General features: G+C 29.4%; 2 protein-coding genes across 5 annotated transcripts; both read right to left on the bottom strand.

Annotated features, from left to right (window-relative positions):
* Window positions 1–8,012: 8,012 nt before the first annotated feature.
* Window positions 8,013–12,844, bottom strand: LOC126842945 (uncharacterized). Its single transcript, XM_050580189.1, has 6 exons — window positions 12,575–12,844; window positions 11,235–11,408; window positions 9,647–9,846; window positions 9,245–9,609; window positions 8,998–9,149; window positions 8,013–8,777 (listed from the first exon to the last, which is right to left on the bottom strand). Exons 2-6 carry the CDS (start codon window positions 11,361–11,363, stop codon window positions 8,538–8,540), a joined length of 1,086 nt encoding a protein of 361 aa, XP_050436146.1. The 5' UTR covers window positions 11,364–11,408; window positions 12,575–12,844; the 3' UTR covers window positions 8,013–8,537.
* A 622-nt stretch (window positions 12,845–13,466) lies between these two features.
* LOC126843076 (uncharacterized) lies at window positions 13,467–19,167 on the bottom strand. 4 transcript variants are annotated; one of them, XM_050580385.1, is made up of 3 exons: window positions 18,966–19,167; window positions 16,710–17,618; window positions 13,467–16,427 (listed from the first exon to the last, which is right to left on the bottom strand). In XM_050580385.1, the coding sequence occupies exons 1-3, from the start codon at window positions 19,150–19,152 to the stop codon at window positions 13,888–13,890; spliced, it is 3,636 nt and encodes a 1,211-aa protein (XP_050436342.1). In that variant the 5' UTR covers window positions 19,153–19,167; the 3' UTR covers window positions 13,467–13,887. The 4 variants fall into 4 exon arrangements, with proteins under 4 accessions (XP_050436342.1, XP_050436343.1, XP_050436344.1 ...); XM_050580386.1 differs by having other exon boundaries at window positions 13,467–16,753; window positions 17,051–17,618; XM_050580387.1 differs by having other exon boundaries at window positions 13,467–16,946; window positions 17,244–17,618.
* Window positions 19,168–27,389: the final 8,222 nt, after the last annotated feature.

Below are 27,389 nucleotides of genomic sequence, written 5' to 3'. Positions count from 1 at the left end.
CCTAAACTTCCTTTTTTATACTTATACTTCATTCCGTCCAATAATTAATGGTTGGCTGTGTTTTAGCACAGTACCAATATTTGCAGCATAAAACATTGATATTAGCGACATTGATATCTCCTATTATCAATAAGGATATATACATATTTACATAATGGATATATGTATAAAATAACACAGTCTTGGAAGTAAACATAAAAATATCAAATTTATTTCTCATTATAAAAGCACACTCATAATATTAGTATAATTGTGGTCTATTAAGAAATATTCCGAAAATCATCATGAAAAACTCTGCAACATTTAGATGTTGGTCATCTAAAAGTAAAAACAAATATCAGTAAACAAGTTAATATTTTAATGTTTCAAAGTTTTTGGAATATATGTTGTAATGATGTATTATGTTTATTTAACAAGATAGAAGCTAATCTTGTTTATCCAGATTCACTATTTTAGTATTTCAGCCATGATACATTTTACTGTCCTGGTACTGGTAGTGTTTAGAAGAAAAACAATTAAACCGATTTTGTTTACACTATAATTTGCAATTATATTACCATCGGAATCGAATTGTTCAATAAGAGCGCTAACAGTTCTTGTAATTTCTGTAAGTTCGGCTTTATCGAGCAAACCGTTTTTGTTTTTGTCGTGTGTAGAGAACTCCCACATCAAAGATCTCACTTTCTTGGTAGACAATACACTGGAAGTCTGAGAAATCATCAAAGTCAATAGTGCCTCGTTAGATCTCATGTGTGGTGCATAAAATGATATAAAAGCCAATCGAAATAAAATTATTAGTATTACTTTTACGTTGACCTCATTGTTGTATTCTGCAGTAACAATCAACAGCTCTTGCAACTCCAAAGCAGCAGACCCTATAATCAAAATACACATAAAAAGGGAGTTCACCCTTAAATTAATAAAACCATATAGATTATATTTTATTATTTACGGATTAAAATTATTGTTCATTAATTAAATATTCGTAAATAAATATACAAACCGTATTTTATCTTAAATATTGAAATAATAAAATATAATTAAGTAAAAGATAGTTATTACCTATTGATTTGTACAGATAAAAAGTAAATTTGCAGAGTCTGCATAGAATAATATTGATAAAGAATTATTTATAATAATAATTAATATTTTTAAGTTTATTAAATATATCAATTGATAATAAGAAACATGATAATATTATTAATTTATTCTTACGGATGGATGGAAAAATCAATCGGTTTTTAAGGTCTTCTGTAACTATAGATAACTTGTTGAATAACTTTGTTATTTCGACAGGTTTAATGTGACCATCATCTGTTTTGTGATTTTTGTGTAATCTGATTAGGTTGTGAACTTGATTCACGCTTAGACCTCTGCCCTAAGTACAATTGTTATCATGTAAATAAGAAAAGTATGACTGGAGTTTTTTTTAATGCTAATAGATTATTATTTACAAATAATGTAATTAGACTTGGATATCAAAAGAATAGCTATATGTTATGTATTTTATCTAGTATTTGACTAAACTATTTACATACTCGTGGTTTTACGCTCAAATAGCCTTCCAAGAACTTCGCGGCGTTAATTACACCGTCGCCTAATAATTAATTAAAAATGATCGAACTTGGCAATACATAGTTAACTTTCTTAGTTTGTTCAACAATACCTTCGTCTAGTAGGACGTCTAAGACGTCCAATAAGCTGTATTTGACGGACTTGTGTAGATTCAAACAGTCAATGAGCAAATGATGTCGACTAGCGTGAGGCTCATAGATATCGAATTCATTAAACAGGCCGCCGAAAATTCTGACTTCGTAAGACGTTAAGCTTGGCGTCTATGTAAAAATCAATATGTATGGAAATAAAAAAAAAAAAAAAATTAAATTCCATAATTTTTTAAATATTTTGTTTTGTTAATACCTTCCTCCAGTCGTCGGTACGCTTATCGTGGCTGGCCAGATATACCAATAGATCTTGTACTTTTTGACCGTCGGACTCATCTGTAGTTAAGAAAACATTTAAAAATATTGTAAACCGTTTTCAACCGCGTTAAAGCCATTGAATGCGTTAGGCTGATAAAATATTAAATACCGAAAAGACGGATGTTATCTTATACCGACAACATTCGGTTATCACCAAAAAAAACGTAAAACCTGTTCAAATAAAGTTTGTCACCTTTGTTGTATTTAAAATTTGAAAAGTTCTTCATTCCCAATTCATTCGCCAATTTCACCATATCTCTCATTGCCATTTTGTTTGAAGATTTTTCGTATGGCCTCAACAGTTGAACAATCGTTTTGACGAAATTATCCGCCAATTTTTTGAAACCTTCTTCGGGAATTTTGCTTAAGGGTTTTTCGTGTTCTTCGAAAAAAATCGAAATCTTTTGCACTTGATTCTTATCGAGTCCGATGCTCTATGAGGTATCATAAGTACTATTAATTACCGACCGTTTTGTTGAAATTATTATTATTATTATTAATGTTTTATACTAACCTGTGTCACCGTCGCGAAGTAAATGGCGAAAAGAATAATAGCAATAATTTTGAAATGCATAATGGTTTTTTTTTTTAACGTTTAGTATAACCTGACCTTACCAGAATTGAGCTTCGTTGACAAAAGTCGGATGAACAGGGAAATTCGATTCGATTATGGGTATAGCCGATCGGTAAAAACCACATAATACATTTTTGTCTTTTATCAAATGAAAATTCTCTTATTTGTATTTAAATGTTTGCCAACTTTGATTCTACTGCATTCTATATTTTGATGAAGACCACATAAACATACAGGGTGGTCAATTGAATGTAGGAAACTTTTTTTTTTATGTTATGTTGCTGATTTTTCTCGTATTACCGCATATATATTAAATTTTTTAGAAAACCCATAAACGTTGGTCAAATTCCAAAACCATAGTTGTAATGAAAAGGTTAGATTCGAGGTTGACTAAAACCTATTGATTCAAATGTGGATATTTATATTAAAAAAAAAAAAACCTATTTATTTATATAAATAGTTAAAAATGAGTCGTTAAAATGCATTACAATATGTTTTTTATAGAAATCGCATTTTTTTAAATAAGTTCCTAAAAGCAACTTTTAGGTTCAATCAAATTCTGTTCTACTAAAAAAAATATCTATCAAAAGTTTGCTATAAGAGTTTCCAAAATCAATCCCCCCCTAAATCCTCTTACCGTAGAGTAAAAAAATTCCAATGACCATAAAATATCATAGTATGATAGAAAATCAAAAACGATTCACATACCTATGTGGTTTTTTAATATTTTTAGAAAATCCCCAGTAAGTCGGGTGGACCGTGAAACGCTTAAGATCCTGTATAGGTGTTTTGTCGACGTTAGGTGTACGTTATTATAATGTAAGCTCCATATGGGTATGTAAATAATGTTTACAGTCTTTTGAACGTGTACACATTTTTTTTTTACACAAACGGTTACTGTATTTTCATTTATGTAAACAGTGATAATGGAAAACGCACATCAAATCTTACCAGTGGATTTCTAAAGTAAAAGAACTTGTGTTTTCGAGACAACGCTTAACCTAACCGCATTTTAAAAATGGACTGAACAATACTTTAATAAAAATTAAAAAAAAATCATAGCGATTTTATTCAATTTTATCACTTTTATTTTTAATAATTCCTGTAGACCTGTGACCTCTCCGTCCCCTCGTTGCTTAATCTCAATTTAATACTTCTAACTTTGCTGGTTTACACTGTGCTTGGTTTGGACTGTACCGGCTTGAAAATACTGACTACCGATTTGCATCGAAGCGTTTTTTCGAAAATGATTTTATCACTTACAGATTTAAAAATTCCTATAAACCTGTGACCTCCCCGCCCCCACTAAGCCCCGACCCCACTGTACTGGTTTTTTCGATAAAGAACATAATACTGTGTTCCAACCCATTTTGACTAATAAAGCATAACACTGTATTAGTTGAATTAATTTAATATAATTTACTTAAGAACCTTCTTTCTATTACATAATTCACACACACTCACCCACTTAAATATTAAAGTACTGCATCAAGAAGAAGAAACAAGGTATAACGATTCTAAAATAGATAACAAATAGGCAGGTAGTTAAAGTATGACCTAAGCGAATAAATAAAAAAAATACACATTATAATATAGACGCGAATTAATATACAATAAATGTTTTAGTATTTTAAACGAATAATTGGTCATATCAAAATTATGATTTCATAATAAACTAAATGCTAAAAAACAATTATACACAATACAAATATGGTTTAAGAATATGTGTAAATATGTTATTTCTATTTATAAAACACTAATTAGTATAGGTTAAAAAGATTGTCGAAGGAACAAGAGTACAAAAATTGCATAATACATTCAATAACATGTTAATTAGGTTTAAATATAGTTTTAATTAAACTAATAATTACAATATGACGTTAAGAATTAAGAAACACTACATAATAGCATATAGTAAAGTATTTTAAATTCATAGCTGTTTCAAAACTTTAATTTATTGTGGCTATTAATGAAAAAACTTTTATTTCTAGTAGTATATAATTTATTGTATAAAAGCAGATTGGATGCAGGCTGGTGGATGTGCTAACATGAGAAGTTAGTGACATCATTTTAGAAGTGACCAATCATTAAATAGTAGCCACGCGCAAAAACTTAACCTTATATTTAAAATTCAAAGGAAAATTACATAATTTAATTTTTTACTACCCATTTATCGACTTAAAAATGTATGTTTGCTATTCGGAAAAACAACTTTGACAGTCTTAGATGTTGAAAATGCTCAACGTACTGAAAAATATAGTAAAACATGTACCTACAAGTATAGGAAAAAAAAGTATCAAATGTATCACCCTGTATAGTCAGCCTATTATGTTGTTAACTTTTTAAGGACAAAAATGGTACGAAATATAGTAACCTTCGAAGAAGTAATATAATCATTTTTTAACTATTCCATTTTTTTTTTAAACTAAAGCCATTATAAAATACAAATCAAAATCAAATTAAGAAAATTTATTGGTGGATTTTCCAAATTAGTATAAGATGGTATACTTATTCTTTAGAGTGAAAAAATTGAAAACCCTTTTTTTATATATTTAGAGAATATATGAATAGTGTTACTGGCTGTATTATCGTTTATACTGAATATTATAAATAGTTTGTCAGACTCATAGCAGACAGTAGTGATTGGTTTGCGTTCTCGGCGGATGCACCTCCAATAAACAAGTATACAGTGACCGATCAAGAAAGCAAGTAACATATCAAAACAAGTAAGTACTAAAACCGTGGTTAAAATTATAAAACATTTATTCATTTTGCAGTCACTCGCCAAAACTACCCAAAATTCATTTAACAATTATTATTCAGCCATACAATAGGTATATTGTAGTTACAGTGTTAGATGTTATATGTTTTTAATAGATTCTAATCGCACGCCATTGCAGTGTCCATTGATAAAGGATATAATACATTTTCACAGTCATACGATGAAGTTCAAAGGACTATGTATTTTAACAGTGTTGCTAGCTAGCTCTTTGAATTTCGTTTCGGGGCATTCATATCATTTGGACCAATGTCCCGATTTCGACCCTATGCCTGAGTTTGTAATGGATAAAGTAAGTCCAAGTAATGTATTTGACGCAGATGGGCAGGTTATATTATAAAATTACTGAACAACTAGGTACTAATTTTATTTTATTTTTAATATACCGTGTTCAATTTTAAATTAATGATACATTTTGCTAGATAAATACTAATCCAATTAAAAAATGGGTCTTTAGAAATATAGAGTTCAAAAACAGGAAGAACTCAAATTTTAATGAATTTTATTGATACAAAATGTCTTAGAAAACCTGTTTGTTTAGAGGAGAACATTTTTATTGGTAAACACAAAATATACTATTTCCAATAAAATAAACACATTAGTGTAACCCTTAGTGGGCCCTTTTTTAACGTGTTAGGTACCCATGCTATGCTTAATTATTTTTAAATACTGACGATATATTTGCAGCCACCAACGTAAAGCACTTTTATTAACTTTAAATCATAACCGGTCCAGTCAATCAGGTTTTAAGGGACCAATAAATGTCTTTTGTATTCCTAAATCTTAAAAGGTTTTGTGTGAAAAACATATCATTGTAAAATTAATAATAAAAAAGTATGTTAGTTATTCTTAGTTGTAGTCTTCTGGACATTTACTAATTAATACCAAAAAAAGAAAACCTAAAAACTGTCTTAATTGGATCTTGTGTGCTAATTTCTTATTAATTTAAAAGCTGTTAGGTTCATGGTACGCCGTACAAGAGACGCCAAAGTCAAGTCCGTGTTTGGTGTATGAGTTCACACAGGAATTCAACGATGGTACTTGCACGAATTGTACAAACTGTGTAAATTGTGTTAATTGCACAAGTTGCAACAACTGCACAAACTGTACAAATTGTACTAGTTGTAACAACTGTGATGGTTGCCTAAATTGTACAACTTGTAGAGTATGCGAATATTGTACAAATTGTACAACGTGTAGTAATTTGTCACATTGTATGAATAGAACAAATAGCACAAACACTAATTGCTCACAATCGACTAAATTTGAACAAATTATCGAAAATTTTAAAGTCAATGTAATAATTAAATCCAATAATAACCGTTATGTTGGACAATTGAAAGCTGATAAAAGTTTGCCATCAAGAATGACAAGTAATTCTCCTCTGAGTAAGTACTTGAGTTCAGAATATTTCCAACATGTTAGATGAGAATTATGTAACAAATAGATTTTCACCTTATTGGTAATTTGTTTAATTCACATTGCAGATGTTGCGGGGAAATCTTCTTTTGTTGTGTTTGCCACTGACTATGTAAACTATGCAGGTGTATACTCTTGCCAAAAAAAACCTTTCGGCCACAAACATTCTGTAACCATTTTGTCGAGATCCAAAGTCTTAGACAAAACGTACCTAAATAAGGTAAATTAAAGTGGCCTTTGTAAGAATCTATGTTATCTGGGGATACCAAAAAAGATGGTTTTATCATGTTGAATCTTTGCAATTGAGAATAAAATGTAATTTTTTTTTGAAATTGAAAGATGCACAACTTAATGGCTTCGGTTAACGTGAGTCCATACGATCTGTCAATCGTTGACCAATCAAACTGCAATCATCTGGACGAGAATATCAGTCTAGAATCTAATGACCAGCAGTTCAATCCAAAAAATATGATTGCAGGCACCAAGGCGGGTGAAAACCTCGGACAAGCTGTTGGTGACAAGAAAGTCTACATTTCTATGAATTCTTTAAGGTAGATTAAGTAACAATGAATTCTTAAGTTATTTACTGTGAAAAAATACAATAAACCTATCACCTTACGCTGTAATGCAACTATATGAACAATATTACTTTAGAAATTATTTTGTTGTATCTATTTTGTTACCTTAACCCGAATTTATCCTTTGGTACCGTTTGATTTTAATTCATTATAGAGCTGTAAATCCTAAACTTCCTTTTTTTTACTTATTCCTCATCATTCCGTCCAACACTCTAACCTAGTCACTCTACACATCCATCTCAAAAATTCCTGAAACACAACACCTTTTGTTGCCTTTTTCATACCGCATCTAACTACACTTCAGTCCACTTGCTTTGTCTTTTTCAATTCCAGTTTTCTCTGATATGACTTAGCCCAAATACTTGAAATTTTCTAACACTTTTACCACTTGCTTTTCAAACATAATCTCTTACTTAAAATTTTCCATTACTAAACTGATTATTCTATTTTAAACCTACTTATTATCAAAGTAACGTCTGACACGCCAATCAAATAAAGAAAAATTACACATACTGAAGACACTTATATATTTTATCTAATAATTAATTTTTACAAACAGAACAGGCAAGAACTTAAATATCTTAATTGGATATTTCTGAACTAAACAAATATTCCTGAACAAAAATGATCTCTTTATAACAAAATTATATGAAATCTATACAATTTATGACATGCAGTAATAAATCATTTATAATTCAGTGTATTTTTTTTCAATATAAAAATTGTATTAAACCGTAACAATTTAAATATAAAATAAACATTTTTGATCTGAATAATTTTTTAACAACAATTATTGTACGGCGTTAAAAAATTTACCCTGTACAATATTATATCATGAATTATATATTTTTTTTTGATCATAACCAAAACATGGACGTTATATTAAGTCATTAAAATTTTTATTTAGATTTCAGGAAAATGTGGCAATCTATTAAAATGAATCTACATAAATTGCATCATTTGCATTTTGTGTTGTTAACATTGTATGCACTTTTTGTGAGGTATTGTTTGTAATGACATTTTAACCATTAATTTGCTATTGAAAGTAATTAAGATGTAGTGTGTTATTTAATATTGACTTAATGCAATTATTATAGATGCCTGGGACCTGTTTTAAAATTTATTGGATTTTGTTTTAAATTTACAAAATTGTGGTAAAACTAAATTAAAGATAACGTTCACCTAAAAGTTAAACATGATTTGTTTCAAACATTAAAGGCTTCAGGATTGATCTCATCGACGACCGAAATGTAGACATTCTTGTCATCGTCAATCACATTGCCGACGCTTTGTCCGTTGGTGACCGTGTATTTATATTTATTACCACTAAACGGTTCTTCATTACTTTCAACGTTGAAATTCTGGTTAGTAGGGTTACAGTTCAATTGATCGACGACTGACAGAGCATACGGACTCGTTCTGGATGAACCTATTAGGTCGTGCAACTGTAAATTAAAAAAAAAGCACATTATTATTATTTTTTTTTTTTTACTGAGATGATTTGTGTTGAAACTAAGTGATAAAAATACCCTAAAAAAAAAAAAAAAGTCAAGAGTATCTACACTTCATGCAGATACATTACTACTAGCCGTGTCTTTTGCACAAACGTCACCTAACAAGTTGTAGAAAAGCAATTGTTCGTTTTTTTTTTTTGTTTGTATTTACCTTATCCAGGTACCTTTTGTCCAAGACTTTTGATCTCGACAAAATGGTTACAGCATATTTGTGGCCGGACGGTTTTCTCTGTAAAGAGTATGCGCCCGCATAGTTTACATAATCAGTGGCGAACACGACGAACGGCGATTTCCCCGGCACGTCTGCAATGGAAATCATATAAATTACTAAATTAATCAGGTAGCTACTTTATTTTTTTATGTAAATCCGTTCGATCGAACCGGTCGAAAATACTGACACGGAAGGCTGGAAACAGACATCTTGGACGGCACATTCGGGTCGGGTTGCAGCAGACCGACGTATTGGTAATTGTTGGCTCTGGCAGCTGAATTTCTCGGTGAATTTCTTGCTGAATTTCTCGGTGAATCTCCATTGGTTTGTGTCATTCGGTACCGGGGACAGGTGTGTGATACATTTGTAGCACTCGTGCAATTCGATAAATCCGTACAGTTTGTGCAGCTTCTACAGTTTGTGCAGCTTCTACAATTCGTGCAGCTTGTACACTGTCTGCAGTCTGTACAGTCCGTACAGCTTATGCTGTCATTGCAATTCACACATTTCGTGCAATGCTGACAATTCGTACAGTTATCGCAGTTCGTACAGCTTGTACAGCCTCTTAAGTTATTACAACCTGTACAGCTTGTACTGTCTTTGACAATTTGTGCAGTTTGTACAAGACTTACAATTTACACAGTTTCTGCAATTAACACAACTTACACAGTTTGTGCAGTTGATACAATTTGTATTGGTCAGATCCTGTTCCGGTGAGTTTGTAAACTCATACATCACACACGGCCTTGACGTTGAAGTCGTTTGCACGGCATACCACGTTCCTAAAAACTATTAACAAAAAACCACGGATTAGTGCATAGGAATTAAACGAGGCGCTCAGAAGCCGTACTGATTAACTGGCAGTTAAAGTTATCTGAAACAATGTATGCAAGTACAATTTCCAGTTTTCTTAGCTCGTTCTAGTGGTGAAAAATTCCACTATGGAGTTATTTATCTTGGCCACTGAAAATTTTAGACTTTTTTAATACAACCATGCAATTTGAAAAAAAAATGGAGTCAATCGGTTTGACATCTGAGCGCCTCAAATGTAACAATGTTTTTCTTATGTGGCCTTTTAACACAACACACAACAATTTTATTTTAGTTTCAACGAGGAGCTGAGAAGGTATTAACTTCACAACGATTAAGCATTTAGTAGGCACTCCCTGTCCAATAATGGTCTGAAAAAAAAATGTTTAACGAACCCCATTCCAATAAAACTGATTTTCATCTATTATCTAGGAAGTCATGCATATGTCTGTAATCAAAAACGTGATACACTTAAACATTTTTAATTTAAAACATTTTCAAGTTTAAAAGTATTTTCATATGCATAGACGCCCGTAAGAATTTAAAACAGTAGTCGGTTGTTTTTGTGAATTTTGAGTGTTAAAAAATTTGTTTGATGTAAATTCGCCTCACAAAATAATTTACGCTTATTTTCATAATATTTTTCATAAAATTTCCATAAAATGATTATTAGTAAAAAAACTTACGAAACCTTAAGCGGTGTTGTAAAAAAAAATATATATAAAAAGTGTAAATAAACAGACTTGACCTTGAACCAATACGTGTTTTTTCCTTTTATTTTTTATGTAGAAGAGAAAATGAAAGTCATTGTTTATCATTATAATTGTGTATCTCGGTATAGCTTGTTTTGTTAACATTTCCGGTTTGGTTACCATATGTACATATATAATATTGTAGAATTAATTGGTTTACTTGTATAATAACAAAGTATTTTGTACAATACAAAGAATTACATCTCATCATATTATTATCATTAAAAAAATTATTATTTACTAAGGTGGTTTGCTGTTACCACTGACTGTGCAACACTAATATTATGTTATTATTGTGTTTATATAATATTGTTTTTGTTATTGTTATAATTTGTAAGAATTTTTTTAATTAAACTATTTTGATTCAGTTATAATATTATGAACGATGATAATAATAATAACCAATTAAAATAAATTCAGTGCGATCATTGTATTTTTATTATTCATAACATTTTTAACGTAAGTTTAATGAAATAATATTTTTTTTACCCACTTTTTTTTGGCTTCGGCTATTCGTTGGTTATCAAAGTTTATTAAAGTCACATTCGATGAAAATTTAGTAAACCCATAAACATTTATTACTTCCTTGATTTGGTCCATTTCACTCAGACTTACTTTGTCCATTGCGAAATCAGGCATAGGTTCAAAATCAGGACGTTGATCCAAATGATAAGAATGTCCCGCAACGAAATTCAAAGAACTAACTAGCATCACAGATAAAAGACATAATCCGTTGAGCTTCATCTTTTGACGGTGAAAATGGACACGTCAATTGAGTACGGTTAGAATCTATTAGAAACATGAAACATATATTTCCTAAGTAGTCTATACAACATTATGTTATTAATTGATATAGAAACCAGTGGCCTAGCCACCTAGAAACCTAACCAATATAACATATATTATAATAATTTCACGTGATAATTCAAAATTGAAATTCTAAATAATGTTAAAACCCCTATTTTCAAGAGAAAATAATAAGGAATAGATTTTAAAAGTAAAAAATTAGCATTCTTTGTATTAGATTCTCAGAGGTTAGATTAGGTTGGCAGATAACCAGTTTTGAACAATTAAATTTTGAGTTATTAAATGTTTAGACAATGGTTTTTTACGACTAGTCATTATTTTCATTGTAACGTTATGTTCAAAATTAGTAATTTAAATAATATGTATGTGTAACATACAATTTACTTTTGACATTTTTGAACACTGCTGCTTATGTATTAAATACGCCCGGTCCATTCTTCAATCATAAGATCAAACTAGTCAATGAGAAAATGAATGTAAAACATGAAAGATGGAAAACACATTGTCAAATATAAATCATAATAATAATTGACGCATTAAAAATATGTAATCGTACGAAAGATAACTGTATAACGTTCAAAGGAATATAATATTGAGTACATGTGCATGATGCTAGTCATTTGGTTTTATAGTTATGAACTAGCAAGATTTGAAAAACATTATCTGCGTTAGGTTATGTTGGTTTAAAGAGTTAGTGTTTTTAAATAAAAAAAAAAAATAATCAAATATACGATGTAAAAAATAATGTTTATTTATTTGAATGAGAATATTATCTAATAAAAACAAATGACTGGTCAGTAAACAGTTCCAAGGCCGTCACCAACTAGTCGTTTCCATGTTATAATGAAATTATGATTAATCAAACTCCAGCCAAAATCGTCATCGAATCTTGTGATAGTTCTTATGCATACATTTATCACATTTTTTTAGGGGGGGGGAGGGATTCGTTTACCCTTTTTTTGGGGGGTAAATGATTTCTTTACACAAAAGGTGCTATCGCGTCATAACAATATGTTGTTGTATCATGTTTTTTTTAATATTATAACTATCTACTGAATCATTAATATGGGTATTTTGTAAAGGTACTTAGGTACTGTGAAATGATTAAATATATTATATAATTTCAATTACTGATTTTTAGTACTTACTTTTGTTTTATGAAATCTTATTTACCTTCTCTGGCCGGTCACACTATATTTGACCGTTTCAAGTGTAGTGGGCAAGGAAACAAGAACATCACTGCCGTGAATAAGACCACATGAGTATGTTTGTTATTCAAAACATACATCCAGTGACGTAGCCGGCGTAAGAGTAGGGAAGACCTGTTGGATACAGTCAACACTTGTTATTGTAATAAATAGAGATAAGGGGATAAAAGAGTAGTATCCCAACACCTCAAGAACAACCCAAACTTGTAAAAATGAGCATAATACTTTTATAGGATAAACAAAACTTATTTTCGATGGTAAATTACTAACTGTAATATAAAAATAAAAATTTTTTTTTTAATTTAGTAAATCCCAAATAAAAGTATGAATATGTTTTAAATACTTTCAATCTAGATTAAGACATGGTTGTTTCATCGTATCAATAATGTTTTTAAATTTGTATTTTACAATATATATATACTTTTATTAGCTATGTCTAAAATTTTCAAAAATATTAATTTATCATTTAAATAAATATAGTAGATATTATCAAATTAATGTTTACCTATTTGAAAGTCTTTACATCTCCAACCGTTTTTGTTTGTGACCGGTGTAATATTCTTACATTAGCAATGTAGTTAATTAAATATATTACCTCCACCTAATTAGGTCGTCCATACATTTTGTTTGGTGGTGTCCTAGTCCTTAAATTAATCTTAATTTAGTTGAAAGTAGTTTCTCGTAAACAAATGTTATGAAATATCTGTACTTTGCTCTTGTTCATCTCGCAATAGAATCACCTTTCATTATGCATACTAATTAGTATTTTATATAAATAGGAAAAACATAATATTTAAATATCACGACCGCATTAATAAAAAAAACTAGGCTGGGTAAAAAATAACTTTGTTCCTATTCAGCTGCCATGGTTTATTTAATGATACCTATATATTATGTATATACCGATGTTATATTGTAATCACAAGGATATGTCATAATTATGATTATAATAAAATATTAAATAAAAAAAATACATTTGTACAAAGCTCAAAAAATGATTAGTGTTCTTAAAGTAATATCCCTATGTTTAAATATAACAGTTTTATTATTATTAAAATAACCTTTAGTTTTCAAGGCAGCTATAAGATATTTAGACAATATTTAAAAAATATATACAAATGAGAATTGTTTGACATATAATGTAACATTCATTGATACTAGTATGCGCTGATATTAATTGTGTGGTATGACATTTACACCTTTCTGTGAGATTTAAAGTAAAAAAAAAAACACATCAATAATAATAACTATGTTCAAAACCTATTGGACCTGTCCTCAAAATCTCTAGTAAGATTAAAACTTGAAGTAGTCGTTTTCGTTGTGCCCTTATAAGGAATAACTGCTGCTTTAGCATTGTCGTCAAGCAAAATATCCCGACGGTCTCTAGGCGGCAACATTCTTCCTAAATTTTTAGTAGCTTCCCAACTTGAAGTAGCCGTGTTCTTTGTACCCTCAAAAGTAGAGTTTGCTAATTGAGCTGTTTTATTCGTAAAATCTGCAGTAGCATCCCAAGCTAAAGCAGCTGTGTTCTTTGTATGTTCAACCGTATCACTTGCTAATCGAGCTGTTTTATTCGTAAAAACTTTAGTAGCATCCCAAGCTGAGTTAACGTTCATTGTACCCTTAACAGTAGCATTTGCTGCTTTACCTATGTCGTCAAGCAAATCCCGACGGACCCTTTGCGGCATGTTTCTCTTTATACCTTTAACATCCCAAGTTGGAGGACCCATGTCCGATATATCCTCTTCAGTTTCATCCATTTCTGCAGGCGGCATTCTATCTTCTAAATTGTTAATAGATTCCCAAGGTGGAGGTTCCGAGTCCGATGTATCCTCATCAGTGTCATCTACTAATGAAGGCGGCAAATTTTCAAAAAGTTCCGGATCTGGAGGACGCGTGTCCGTTGTACTCTTACCAGCGTCACCCGTTTCTCTAGCTGGTTTATTCGCAAAATCTTTCATAGCCTGCCAAGCTGAGTTAGCCGTGTTCTTTGTACTCTCAACAGCAGCATTTGTAGCTTTAGCTATGTCGGCAAGCACATCCCGACGGTTTCTAGGCGGCAAACTTTTCGCAAAATCTTTAGTAACATTCAAATTTGAAGCAGTCATGTTCTTTGTATCCTGAACAGTATCCCTTGCTATTGTATATTCATGATTCAAAGCATTGTCAGCTGATTTACCCGTGTTTTTTGTACCCTCAACAGTATCATTTATTACTTCAGCTGGTTTATTTGCACAATCTTTAGTAGCGTCCTCAGCTGAGTTACCTATTTTTGTTTTACCTGCAAGGGCCTTTGCTGTCATTTCAATGTTTTCAAGGTAATCCCGACGGTTTCTAGGCGGCAAACTTTTCGCAAAATCTTTAGTAGCATCCCAAGCTGAGGTAGCCATGTTTTTTGTACCTTGAACAGCAGAATCTGCTGCTTGAGCTGTTTTATTCGCATAATCTTTAGTAGCATTCCAACTTGAAGAAGCTGTGTTCTTTGTATCTTGAACCGCATCACTTGCTTTTTGAGCTGTATTATTGGCAAAATCATTGGTAGCATCCCAAGCTGAGTTAGCCGTGTTCTTTGTACCCTCAACAGCAGCGTTTGTAGCTTTAGCTATGTCGGCAAGCACATCCCGACGGTTTCTAGGCGGCAAACTTTTCGCAAAATCTTTAGTAACATTCAAATTTGAAGCAGCCATGTTCTTTGTATCCTGAACAGTATCCCTTGCTATTATATATTCCTGATTCAAAGCATCGTCAGCTGATTTACCCGTGTTTTTTGTACCCTCAACAGTATCATTTATTACTTCAGCTGGTTTATTTGCACAATCTTTAGTAGCATCCTCAGCTGAGTTACCTATTTTTGTTTTACCTGCAAGGGCCTTTGCTGTCATTTCAATGTTTTCAAGGTAATCCCGACGGTTTCTAGGCGGCAAACTTTTCGCAAAATCTTTAGTAGCATCCCAAGCTGAGGTAGCCATGTTTTTTGTACCTTGAACAGCAGAATCTGCTGCTTGAGCTGTTTTATTCGCATAATCTTTAGTAGCATTCCAACTTGAAGAAGCTGTGTTCTTTGTATCTTGAACCGCATCACTTGCTTTTTGAGCTGTATTATTGGCAAAATCATTGGTAGCATCCCAAGCTGAGTTAGCCGTGTTCTTTGTACCCTCAACAGCAGCGTTTGTAGCTTTAGCTATGTCGGCAAGCACATCCCGACGGTTTCTAGGCGGCAAACTTTTCGCAAAATCTTTAGTAACATTCAAATTTGAAGCAGCCATGTTCTTTGTATCCTGAACAGTATCCCTTGCTATTATATATTCCTGATTCAAAGCATCGTCAGCTGATTTACCCGTGTTTTTTGTACCCTCAACAGTATCATTTATTACTTCAGCTGGTTTATTTGCACAATCTTTAGTAGCATCCTCAGCTGAGTTACCTATTTTTGTTTTACCTGCAAGGGCCTTTGCTGTCATTTCAATGTTTTCAAGGTAATCCCGACGGTTTCTAGGCGGCAAACTTTTCGCAAAATCTTTAGTAGCATCCCAAGCTGAGGTAGCCATGTTTTTTGTACCCTGAACAGCAGAATCTGCTGCTTGAGCTGTTTTATTCGCATAATCTTTAGTAGCATCCCAACTTGAAGAAGCTGTGTTCTTTGTATCTTGAACCGCATCACTTGCTACTTGAGCTGTTTTATTGGCAAAATCATTGGTAGCACCCCAAGCTGAATTAGCCGTGTTTTTTGTACCTTCAACAGCAGCATTTGTAGCTTTAGCTATGTCGGCAAGCACATCCCGACGGTTTCTAGGCGGCAAACTTTTCGCAAAATCTTTAGTAACATTCAAATTTGAAGCAGTCATGTTATTTGTATCCTGAACAGTATCCCTTGCTAATATATATTCATGATTCAAAGCATCGTCAGCTGATTTACCCGTGTTTTTTGTACCCTCAACAGTATCATTTATTACTTCAGCTGGTTTATTTGCACAATCTTTAGTAGCATCCTCAGCTGAGTTACCTATTTTTGTTTTACCTGCAAGGGCCTTTGCTGTCATTTCAATGTTTTCAAGGTAATCCCGACGGTTTCTAGGCGGCAAACTTTTCGCAAAATCTTTAGTAGCATCCCAAGCAGAGGTAGCCATGTTTTTTGTACCCTGAACAGCAGAATCTGCTGCTTGAGCTGTTTTATTCGCATAATCTTTAGTAGCATCCCAACTTGAAGAAGCTGTGTTCTTTGTATCTTGAACCGCATCACTTGCTACTTGAGCTGTTTTATTGGCAAAATCATTGGTAGCACCCCAAGCTGAATTAGCCGTGTTTTTTGTACCTTCAACAGCAGCGTTTGTAGCTTTAGCTATGTCGGCAAGCACATCCCGACGGTTTCTGGGCAGCAAACTTTTCGCAAAATCTTTAGTAGCATCCCAAGCAGAGGTAGCCATGTTTTTTGTACCCTGAACAGCAGAATCTGCTGCTTGAGCTGTTTTATTTGCAAAATCTTTAGTAGCATTCCAACTTGAAGAAGCTGTGTTCTTTGGATCTTGAACCGCATCACTTGCTTTTTGAGCTGTTTTATTGGCAAAATCATTGGTAGCACCCCAAGCTGAGTTAGCCGTGTTCTTTGTACCCTCAACAGTAGCATTTGCAGCTTGATCTAAGTTTTTAAGGAAACCCCGACGGCTCCTAGGCGGCAAACTCTTCGCAATATCTTTAGTAGCATCCCAACTTGAAGTAGTCGTGTTCTTTGTACCCTCAACAGTATCATTTACTACTTTAGCTGTTATAGTTGCAATATCTTTAGTAGCATCCCAACTTGAAGAAGCCTCGTTCTGTGTACCCGCAACAGAAGCCGCTGCTGCTTTAGCTATGTCTTCAAGCAAATCTCGACGGTCCCTTGAAAACGCATCGCCATGTTGAATATAATACAAACACAAAAGTATTGTAAATAAACTGTGCTTTATTACAGTTCTGTTTCTAAAATAGGCCATATTATGACGGACTCCTGAAAAAAAAAATGTAAAAATATAAAACGTAAAAGATAAAAATAAAGTGTTTTTTTTCTTGGAAAACGGTTAATAATCGGCCCAAGTAATAGTATATTATTTAATGATAACAATCAAAAATTTTTTTTTTAATAAGAACTTATGCTATAATACTTTATATTACAGGAAAAATATTATTTCACTTGTTAGATTAAAACATGCCACTAGTTATACAAATTATAATCGTGTAATTTGTATATCACTTTTTTTTGTACTAAATAATGAATAACATTGTATTTATTTTTTTTCTGGTTTTATTTAACAAGCGTTTGAAAAACAAATCAAATATGTTTGCGTATAAAGTGTTTTAAAATATTAATTAATACAATTTAATGTATAGTTTATTAAATAAAAATGTTTTAAATTATTTTTAATACTGGTATTTTTATATGTGCATAATGATAGTAACTACTATTTTCAACGTTCAAACAAATTTGAAATAAAAATATTTAGCATTATGCCTCATAAAAAAAATGTTATTATTTTTTTAAACTTAACTAGACGTTTGGGGTACGTTTTGAGAAAAGTTAAAATTTTTTTGGTTAAAATAAACAAGGTCACGTGAAATCATCTATGGGTTGTGCGACTATATTTCAGTAATGTTTGAAATTTTTATCATACATTCTTTTTAAGTCCTTAAAGACAATTAAATCAAAAACAAATATTTTGTATGTATAAAATTTAAATTATGTTCTTATGACTCATATCGTCTTTGAACCAAATAAGTTTTGTTTTTTTTGCTATTAACTTAAGGCTTCATACGTGGGTGGTTTGCTGAAAACTGCCTACTTAAATGACCCCCAACACCAAACTTTTACCAGATGTCACTTATAAGTAAGTATTGCATAAATTAGAAAAATTTTCGTTCAGTCACGTTTGTGTTGTGGATCATTAAAGTAGACAGTTTTCAGCTTACCGCCCACGTTTGAAGCAGTAAATTCATAGCAATAAAAAACTTAATTGGTTCAAAGATGACATGGGTCATAAAAACATAATTTAACTACATATGTCCAAAAAAAAATTTTTTTAATTTTTTTAAAATTTTTTTGTCATTAAGGACTTATAAACTACAATTATTTTTCTTATTTATACCTTTGAAATTGTTCGTTCATCTAAATAGCACAACACTTTTCCACATTAAATTTAAAAAAAATGTAGCTTTTAATAAATTACAACTATCTATTTTCTAGCTGTATCGTTAAAGGAATTTTTAGTAGTTCTTATTTATTAAATGTACGAACAAAATTATAAAGTATTGCAAATTTACTAAATATATTATAATAATATTTTCGGTTTTTAGTACTTACTTAAGTTTTCGTCAAATTTGATTTCTTGACCGGACACTGTAATTTGGAATAAATCCACCAAGAAGCTGATACAATTAATGCAGCCTGTGGCGAGTCCAACAAACCATTTATATTCAATACATACAATCAGCGGCGTAACTATAGCAGACGATTTGCTCCCAAAATTACACAAAAGATAAAGGAGCATTTATCTCAGAGACATAATGATCTGGTGGTAAAATTAGTTGTTGATAATGTTTATATTATTATGTTATTTGCTACTCATTTATAACACCGCATTTTGGTGGCGACTTAGTGATTGATTGATTTTATTTAGCCGTTTCTGAGATATTAACTCATCTATAGTTATTAATTGCGATCAATACGGTTTTACAAAGAACCGTCTTGTTAATAATTTTAAATCTGCTTGACATGACGTATACACTGTTTGATAATAATAAAAACGATTTATAAAAAGTATAGAATATTACATAATCTTGTTCAATGCATAATTATTTAAATGTACTAATTAATTATTTAATGATTTAACAGCGTTTTGTTATCGACAATATGGCAAATAACAATTTTACAATAACATCCTATTATAATTAATATCAATTATGAAGTATACAATGTTCGTTTTGACAAAGGGTATGATTCATATATAAAATATTTTTTATTCAAACATAAATAATTCTAGTTTACAATGTCACTTATTGGCAGAACAAGAGTGATGATTGAATTTATAAGATAATAGTATTAAAGAACAAGATACGTTATCCATACAATATAAATCTATTAATAATTGCTGAATAGCACTATTCATACAAAACTAAGTACGATAATTATTAGTAGGTTAAATCAAACCTATTAATTTCAGATCTGAAGTCCCCGAATAGCGCTCAGAAAAAGTTTCTACCTTCCTTATGTTTTCACTGCATGTTGTTAGAACTGTATGTAAAATTATTATTGTTTTGGAATATCTAAGACATTGAAATATTATTCAAAAATAATAATAATAATGCTGTTGCAATAATTAGCCTGTTATTGTAATAAACGTTATGCATTTTTGTACTCTTGCTCTTTTCTATCTTGAGAAAAAATCTGTTCTTATAGTCATATTAATTAGTATTTTATAAAAGGAAACAACATATTTACTTTATACGCCTTGTAATACATTTTTTTTTTGTTGCATACAATTACACAATATTTAATTTGTTATTGATATATATATATTTTATAATTGGACTAATTCGTTTGAAATAATAAAGTATTCCAATAGCCAAATATAAAACGGTTAATCATAATTGAGTTATGAACGACAAATACGTTTTATTTATTTACAAGACGGATCTAAAAAGTGGCGTAAAAATAACCAGTTTCTTTTAAATACAATATAATTATAATCATTAGATATGTGTTCTCTTGTACTAAAAAAAATGATATATATTATTTTAATAAAACTTGATATTTTATTAAAATAAATGCCCTTTACTTCATATTATGTTATAATTGTAGTATAATTTGAACCCACCAAACTAGTTTTGAATATATTTTATGAGTATAAATTTAGAACGTTTTAATTACCTAATTTTCACTGAACTACTGAAATGTTCCACCGATGCCTCATATTTACTAAGCCGGATAAATTCTAAGATTAATCTAATATATATATATATATATATATATTTGTATGTGTCTTAAAGAACTAAAGTTTGAAAGTAAGTACTAAAATAACACCTGCTGTGACCCTATTTCAATAACAATAATTTAAAAATTAGAATATCAAATTTATTAAGTTATATTCTAAAATATTCACTAAGACCATTGGACAATATAAATTATATTTTATTATATTACATATAGCTATCTATATATTTATAATAGGTATAAGATTTAAAATAAAATCATGAAAAACGTATGTGTATTGTACAAGGTGAGTACATTTTAAATGTACTAATTAAATTATATTTTAAGATAGGATTCGATCAATCATAAATGATACTTTACTTTCAACAACAATAATACCTAATTTTTAACCACGGGTACAACATTAAATGTACCATTTAATTAAATTAACAAATAAAAAACTTGTTGACTGAATCTACTATATTGTTACAACAATATTCCAATGTTTTGATTACATTTTTTCTTTCAAATATTTTACTGCAGAATTTTACGAGTCATTAAATAAAATATTATCTTACATTATGTTTGGAAACTTTTTAATTTAAATCTATTTTAGAATTAAAATAATGTACAGTTGGCTAATGAAAAAAAAAAAAGATTTGTCGATAAAACTGTTGAACATTTAAGGTGTTACTTAGTTTACTAAAGGTATTTATATTAAATTTAACTAAGGTGTAATATTAAAAAGTGTTATTATTCAAACTATTTTACATTGATAATAAAATATAAGAGACTACTGCAGTCATAGTGATAGTGATAAAATATAAGTAGTTTTTGAGTAAACTAGAGTAGAACGTTAAAAGAAAGAGGAGTTGTCCAATGGAAGTGAAGGTCTCAGGATAGAATTTTTTGTTTTAATAAATGCAAAAAAAAAAACTCAAAATTGTGTCAATATAAAATGTGATCATGTATTGACTGTAATTTCATATGAAGCATTATTAATCCGACGTTCGACGCACTTAGGAAAAACATAGATCTGGTAAGACTTAAGAGCCGCTTTAAGTTCTACAAAACGTTAGTGTTGCACATCAAATCACTTATTTGGCGTCCAATGTATCAACCAATTAGATTTATATGTACAGGGTGATTCTTATAGCGCCCTACACTACTTTACTCAAAAACTGCTTAGATTATTACAAAAAAAAAATGTTTAATAATTTGTTTGTGTATAAAATACTAACTTATTATATAATAATTTTTTTTTTGTATCCCCCCCCCCCTTCCTAAAAAACTCGACACCAACTTTTGATTTTCAAATGGTAACCCCTATAAATAATTTCGTTTTTAGATAGACAGTATTATTTTTAAAAAAATGACATAGCGCAAGCTTAGTGCCAAATATTAGTTTTAAAGTTATTAGCATTTGAAGTAATAGACGTGCGGGGTAGGAGGTAAAATATTCTTTCAGCAATATTTAAGAGACGCTTAAGTCAATGCGCGGATAGCTGCTGTACATGCAAGTTCCAATAAGAATATTTGAATGATATGAATCTGTCAACAGATAACAAGATAATATACGACGCTTGTTTTGATAATTTAGCTGTAGTCTAAATTATACCTGCTATAATATTACTCTAAATTCTTATCTTTTACAAACGCGTTAACCCTTCACTGCACAATGTTCAATATTTGGTAAAATTCTTTAATTAGCGTTTTCCATGAAACCAAAACTCAAAAAAAAAAAAAAAATGTATTTTTATTTTTTTAAGTAGTATTAAGTACGTTTATAGCATATGGTTAAAAAACAAAATTCATGCAGTGAAGGGTTAAACATTTTACCTATCAATATCAAGACCAGTCAGACCAAGTGACCACGAATCGTTTTAGTAACAGCAAATACTATACACATGGATATACATAATAAACTAGATTGCTAACCGTACATGCCACCAATAGAGAAGATTGAAGCAGCCACTTTTCGCCATTTCGGTGGGAATTAGAACCTTATCACGCGAGAATAATATATGTTTATAACAATTACATATATATATATATAATATTGATATAATTATGTATATTATATGCATTGATAACACACATAAATCCCACTAGGATGGCGGACCGTCGGCTTCAATTCTTATCGCTAGTTAGCAATCTAGTTTATTATATATATCTGTGACTATATGTACATTACAATACGGGACAGTCAATGATAAGAAAGTTATATCGGTGTCTATGATTTTGTGTTTTATAATTATTTTATAGTGTGTTTAAGAAATACATTCGTAATTTATTAACTGTATATACACTTTATTATAAACTCATTATTTTTTTTTAACTTTTTTGTTTTTTACAGTCTTAAATTGTAGCTGATTATTACATTTTTTTTATAAAAGAATTTGTAGTGACATTTAATTTCTTATCTATAAATAAGAATTTACAATTTATACAAATATTAGGAATTATAAGTATGTAACGATTAACTAACTCAATCATTTTAGTTTTAATGTTACACTTATTTTCTAATAATAAATTCTACCTTTAGAGTGTTTTATGAATTTAGTCTTGAAATAATAATCCTTGTTCTAGTAGAGCTAAAGTCGCTAATTTGTTTAGAAAGTTTTTTGCATTAGTTTTTTATTGACTAACTATTTTATTCAAATTTTTTTGGTCTTTGAGTGCTAATGCGACCTATCTTTTTCTACGCTTAGTAGGTTTTAGTATTATTTTTAAGTATATATATATAATGTATATCACTGTATATTATTTCTTTAAGCAATTGTGCCTGTTTTGAAAATAAAATAAATAAATCGTATAATTTTTTAATAATACATTTTATTTGTTTAATTTTCTTTTAATATATGAGCCAACCTACAAATATATACATCATAACATGTAGAATAAGTTATTAAATATAATTTAAAATTATTTCTTCTTTTTTAATGTTTATTTTAGTTGGAATCTAAGAAAGTATATTGTGAACGCCTGATTATGTAGATATAGGCAACCACTACGATTCTGTCCCGTATTGTAATGTATAGTGTTTGGTAACAGTAGTGAGTAGTTAGTACATTTTGTTACTGTTATTATGATGTAATCTAAAAATTGCCGTTCTAATGAAATACTTAAATCTTTATAGTCAATAACCGTACAGCGATGTGCTGTTTATATTAACACTGACACATAACGTTTTACGTTAATTTTAAATATATTTGCGTTTAATTCCATTGGAAAATGGTATTCTAAAACTAAAAAATACTTATCTTTAAAGTTGTTTGAAAAACTATAATATTTATAAGAAAATTTCGTCATTCGATTCGTTAATCACAATTAAACTTTTCGGAATAAAGAAGTTTGATTTGTTTAATCAAAAATGATAAAATGCTTAATGGTAAGTTAACTACTTAAAATTATTTTAAACTATTATAAATATAACAATTTTTTTTCTTTCTTTGTATTAGGTGAAGGCATTGTAATTCATCTTTTTCATACTCTTTCCGATACATCAATACAATTATCTTGGAACATGTTCTAATTGGTGACAAGTTATTTTGAAAGCGTTTGTTTGATCTATGATGTACAATGATATGAAACTATACATAAAACCTACTTCATTATGAAAACTAAGAAACTATAATAGGTAAAATAAAATAATGTATTAAACTACTTAACAGGTTGACTGGCTTGAGTATCATATTTAACTCTCAAAAGCCCAAAGATCTCATATAGCTTGCTAGTCAACTTATTAAACTATAATGTTACAACCATATAATAATATTTTGTTTTTTGAAGTGTCAGAGGCACCTACTCTAGTCAGTGTTATCCGAAAAAAGTTGGAACGCAATCCTTTATACTATTGTCAGAACGCTGAACGGACAACTGCAAACAATATACATTTTTAATTTTCCTTTAAAATTACTAGACATACTTAAAATTGACCGTGCTGATTATTAGGTATACTTAAATATAATATTTCTATTAAATAATACTAATAATATCATTTTTTTAGTAGGTACATAAATAAATACAAAACGCTAGTCAAACACCTGTTACAAATTATAAGAGAGGATAGGTCTCGGATAGCTCTTAATTACTATTTCAATGTTATAAAAAAAATTTAATTTAGTAGAACATTTCAAAGTCTCATAATTTTATGACTTAAAAAATTTGTATTACATTTATGCAGTACTTACTTATTTACTTATTACTTCAAATTTGGTTGGTGTGTTTTAGTAAGTTTAGGATTACAAGGAGTTAGGTTCTTGGTTTTTAACATTAGCTTTAATCTTAACCCATATTATGCTTTGTGCACTACGGATATTTCGGTTAAGCGGCGTTAACTACTAAGATCTATACTTCTTCTTAATTCTAGATAACACTTAAGACACATTTCCTAATACAGTATTTAACGGGTATAAAATAAATGTTTTATTTTGAAATTTGTTAAAAAAAAAATTGTGTGTACTAGCTTAACTTGTATTTTCAAAATTATATTAAAAACAAATAAATTGTTAAAAAATATGAATTCATAAATGTAGAACGTGTTTTTTTTTTATATACATTAAGACAAAGTAATAGTATTTTTCTATGTTCAATATTTTTTTAATAAAAATAAAGTATGTAAAATTTAATGTCAACAACATAATATTTTATACCGTTGTACCTAATACATTTGTTTTTGAACTATATGTAATATTCATTAATCAATGAAAAAAGTGCTTATTTATTACAATAAAGAAATCAAGAAACCGATGCAAAATAGTTACTGTACTGTAATCTTAATAACTATTATTACTTTATAGACTAATATTATACTTCTTATAAAAATATAAAACCTACGTAATATTCAAATTTAACAACAGAATTATTATTCTTAAATTGATATATTCATTAACCGATAAAGTCATATTAATTCTTAGTAGTTTGTTAGTAAATATACATTTATTATAGTTTGATATTAAACTATTTTAAAAAACAATTTTTACAGTCGGTTGTGTACAATGCTCGTGATGTTTTCTTTTATAAAATATTTTTAATTTTGATTACCTAGGAATAATAGGTTATTTTTGTTTTTCTAATAAATAGTACCCTACATTTCTGATTTTAGTCTACTATATTATATTTATTTAATAAACAACAATTAACTTTTTTACTTTTATTTCTTTAATGAACCAAATAATATATTGTTTACATATTATATTAAATATAACACTATTATGCTTGAAGAATTTTTTTTATCCATCTACAATACTCAATATTGACTTGATAAGACGATAAGAAAAACATATTATTATGACATATAGTTATTTTATTTTCATTTTATTATAATTTAAAAATGTATTAAGTTATACTCTAAAATTATAAATTTAAAAATTATGTTTTATTATATTACATACCTATCGGCTATCTACATATTTATAATAGGTATATGATTTAAAATAAAATCATGAATAACTAATGTGTATTATGCAAGGTGAGTACTTTTTAAAATTATTTATTGAATTATATTTTAAGATAGGATTTGATCAATCATAAGTGTTACTTTAGTTTCAACAACAATAATACTTAATTTCAAATATTTTACTGCACAAAGTTATGCAGAATTTAATGAGTCATTAAATAAAATATTATTTTACATTATGCCTTAAAACTCTTTATTTTAAATCTATTTTAGAATTCTAAAAATGTACAGTTGGTTATAAGAAAAAAAGATTTGTCGATCAAATTTTTGAACATTTAAGGTTAAATTTTAAATAATAACTTTACTAATTGTGTAAAAAGTATTATTAAGAAATAAAAAATTATATGTTATAAAAAGGTAGAGCTAAAAACATTAATACTTAGTCAAAGAGTTGATTGTTATTTGTAAGTGAGTATAAATGTGATATTTTTTCTCTTGACATGTGTAAAATAATAATAAAATATAAATCCAATGTTTAGATTTGTTATAATATCGAATAATATGCATAGATCTCCTCAGTTTGGTATTTAATAGTTAATTCTTCTATTACTCATTGATTGATTATAAATACAAATACAATAATTATAGTATTTATAAGCAATGCTAATTTAACTTCAAAACATTTTAATTTAGATAATTTCGAATATATGTATTTAAAAAAAAGTAGGGGTTGCCATTTGAAAATCAAAAGTTGGTGTCTAGTTTTCGAGAAAGGGGGGGGGGAGATACAAAAAAAAAGTTTTATATAATAAGTTAGTATTTTATAAACAAACAAATAATTAAACATTTTTTTTTGGAAAAATCTAAGTAGTTTTTGATTAAACTAGTGTAGGGCGTCAAAAGAATCACCCTGTATATGGTTTTTACATATAAGGGTTGAACATAAACATTTTCAAAGTAATAAACATTTAGTAAAGTATTCTTTGGGAATAAAAATATATTATTTTATAATTTATCACACACCGTTAATTGATAAAGTATGATATAGTGGTATATTAAACCTCTAAATGTACAGCTAATTAATAAATATAAACTGTATACGTTGTATCTTCGTCAACTATAACTGGTGTACGTTTTTGCATTCAGAATTAGACTTAAGTTGTCCAGTTACAAGCTAAAAATTGGATTGTACTTGTATGTAACAAAATAATTTCTTATGAAAAACCGACTTATTTTAGCTTACAAAAGTGAATCTTCCAAGTGTATAGAATGGTCACAGCAAGCAGCACATGAATTTTAGGTTTACACTAAAAGACAACTCATTGCCACAAAACAAACCACCAAAAACGCACCCAAATCAACCACAGCTATTGTTATCTTATAAGCGACTTATCTTCAATAACGAATGTTTTTTT

Source organism: Adelges cooleyi, unplaced genomic scaffold (assembly GCF_023614345.1).
Source record: "Adelges cooleyi isolate 19-005CV unplaced genomic scaffold, UGA_ACOO_1.1 ACOO_flye_CR_arks_rails_tigmint_CR_PRNA_574, whole genome shotgun sequence".
Classification (NCBI taxonomy): domain Eukaryota; kingdom Metazoa; phylum Arthropoda; class Insecta; order Hemiptera; family Adelgidae; genus Adelges; species Adelges cooleyi.
This window is presented reverse-complemented; position numbering and strand designations above follow the sequence as displayed.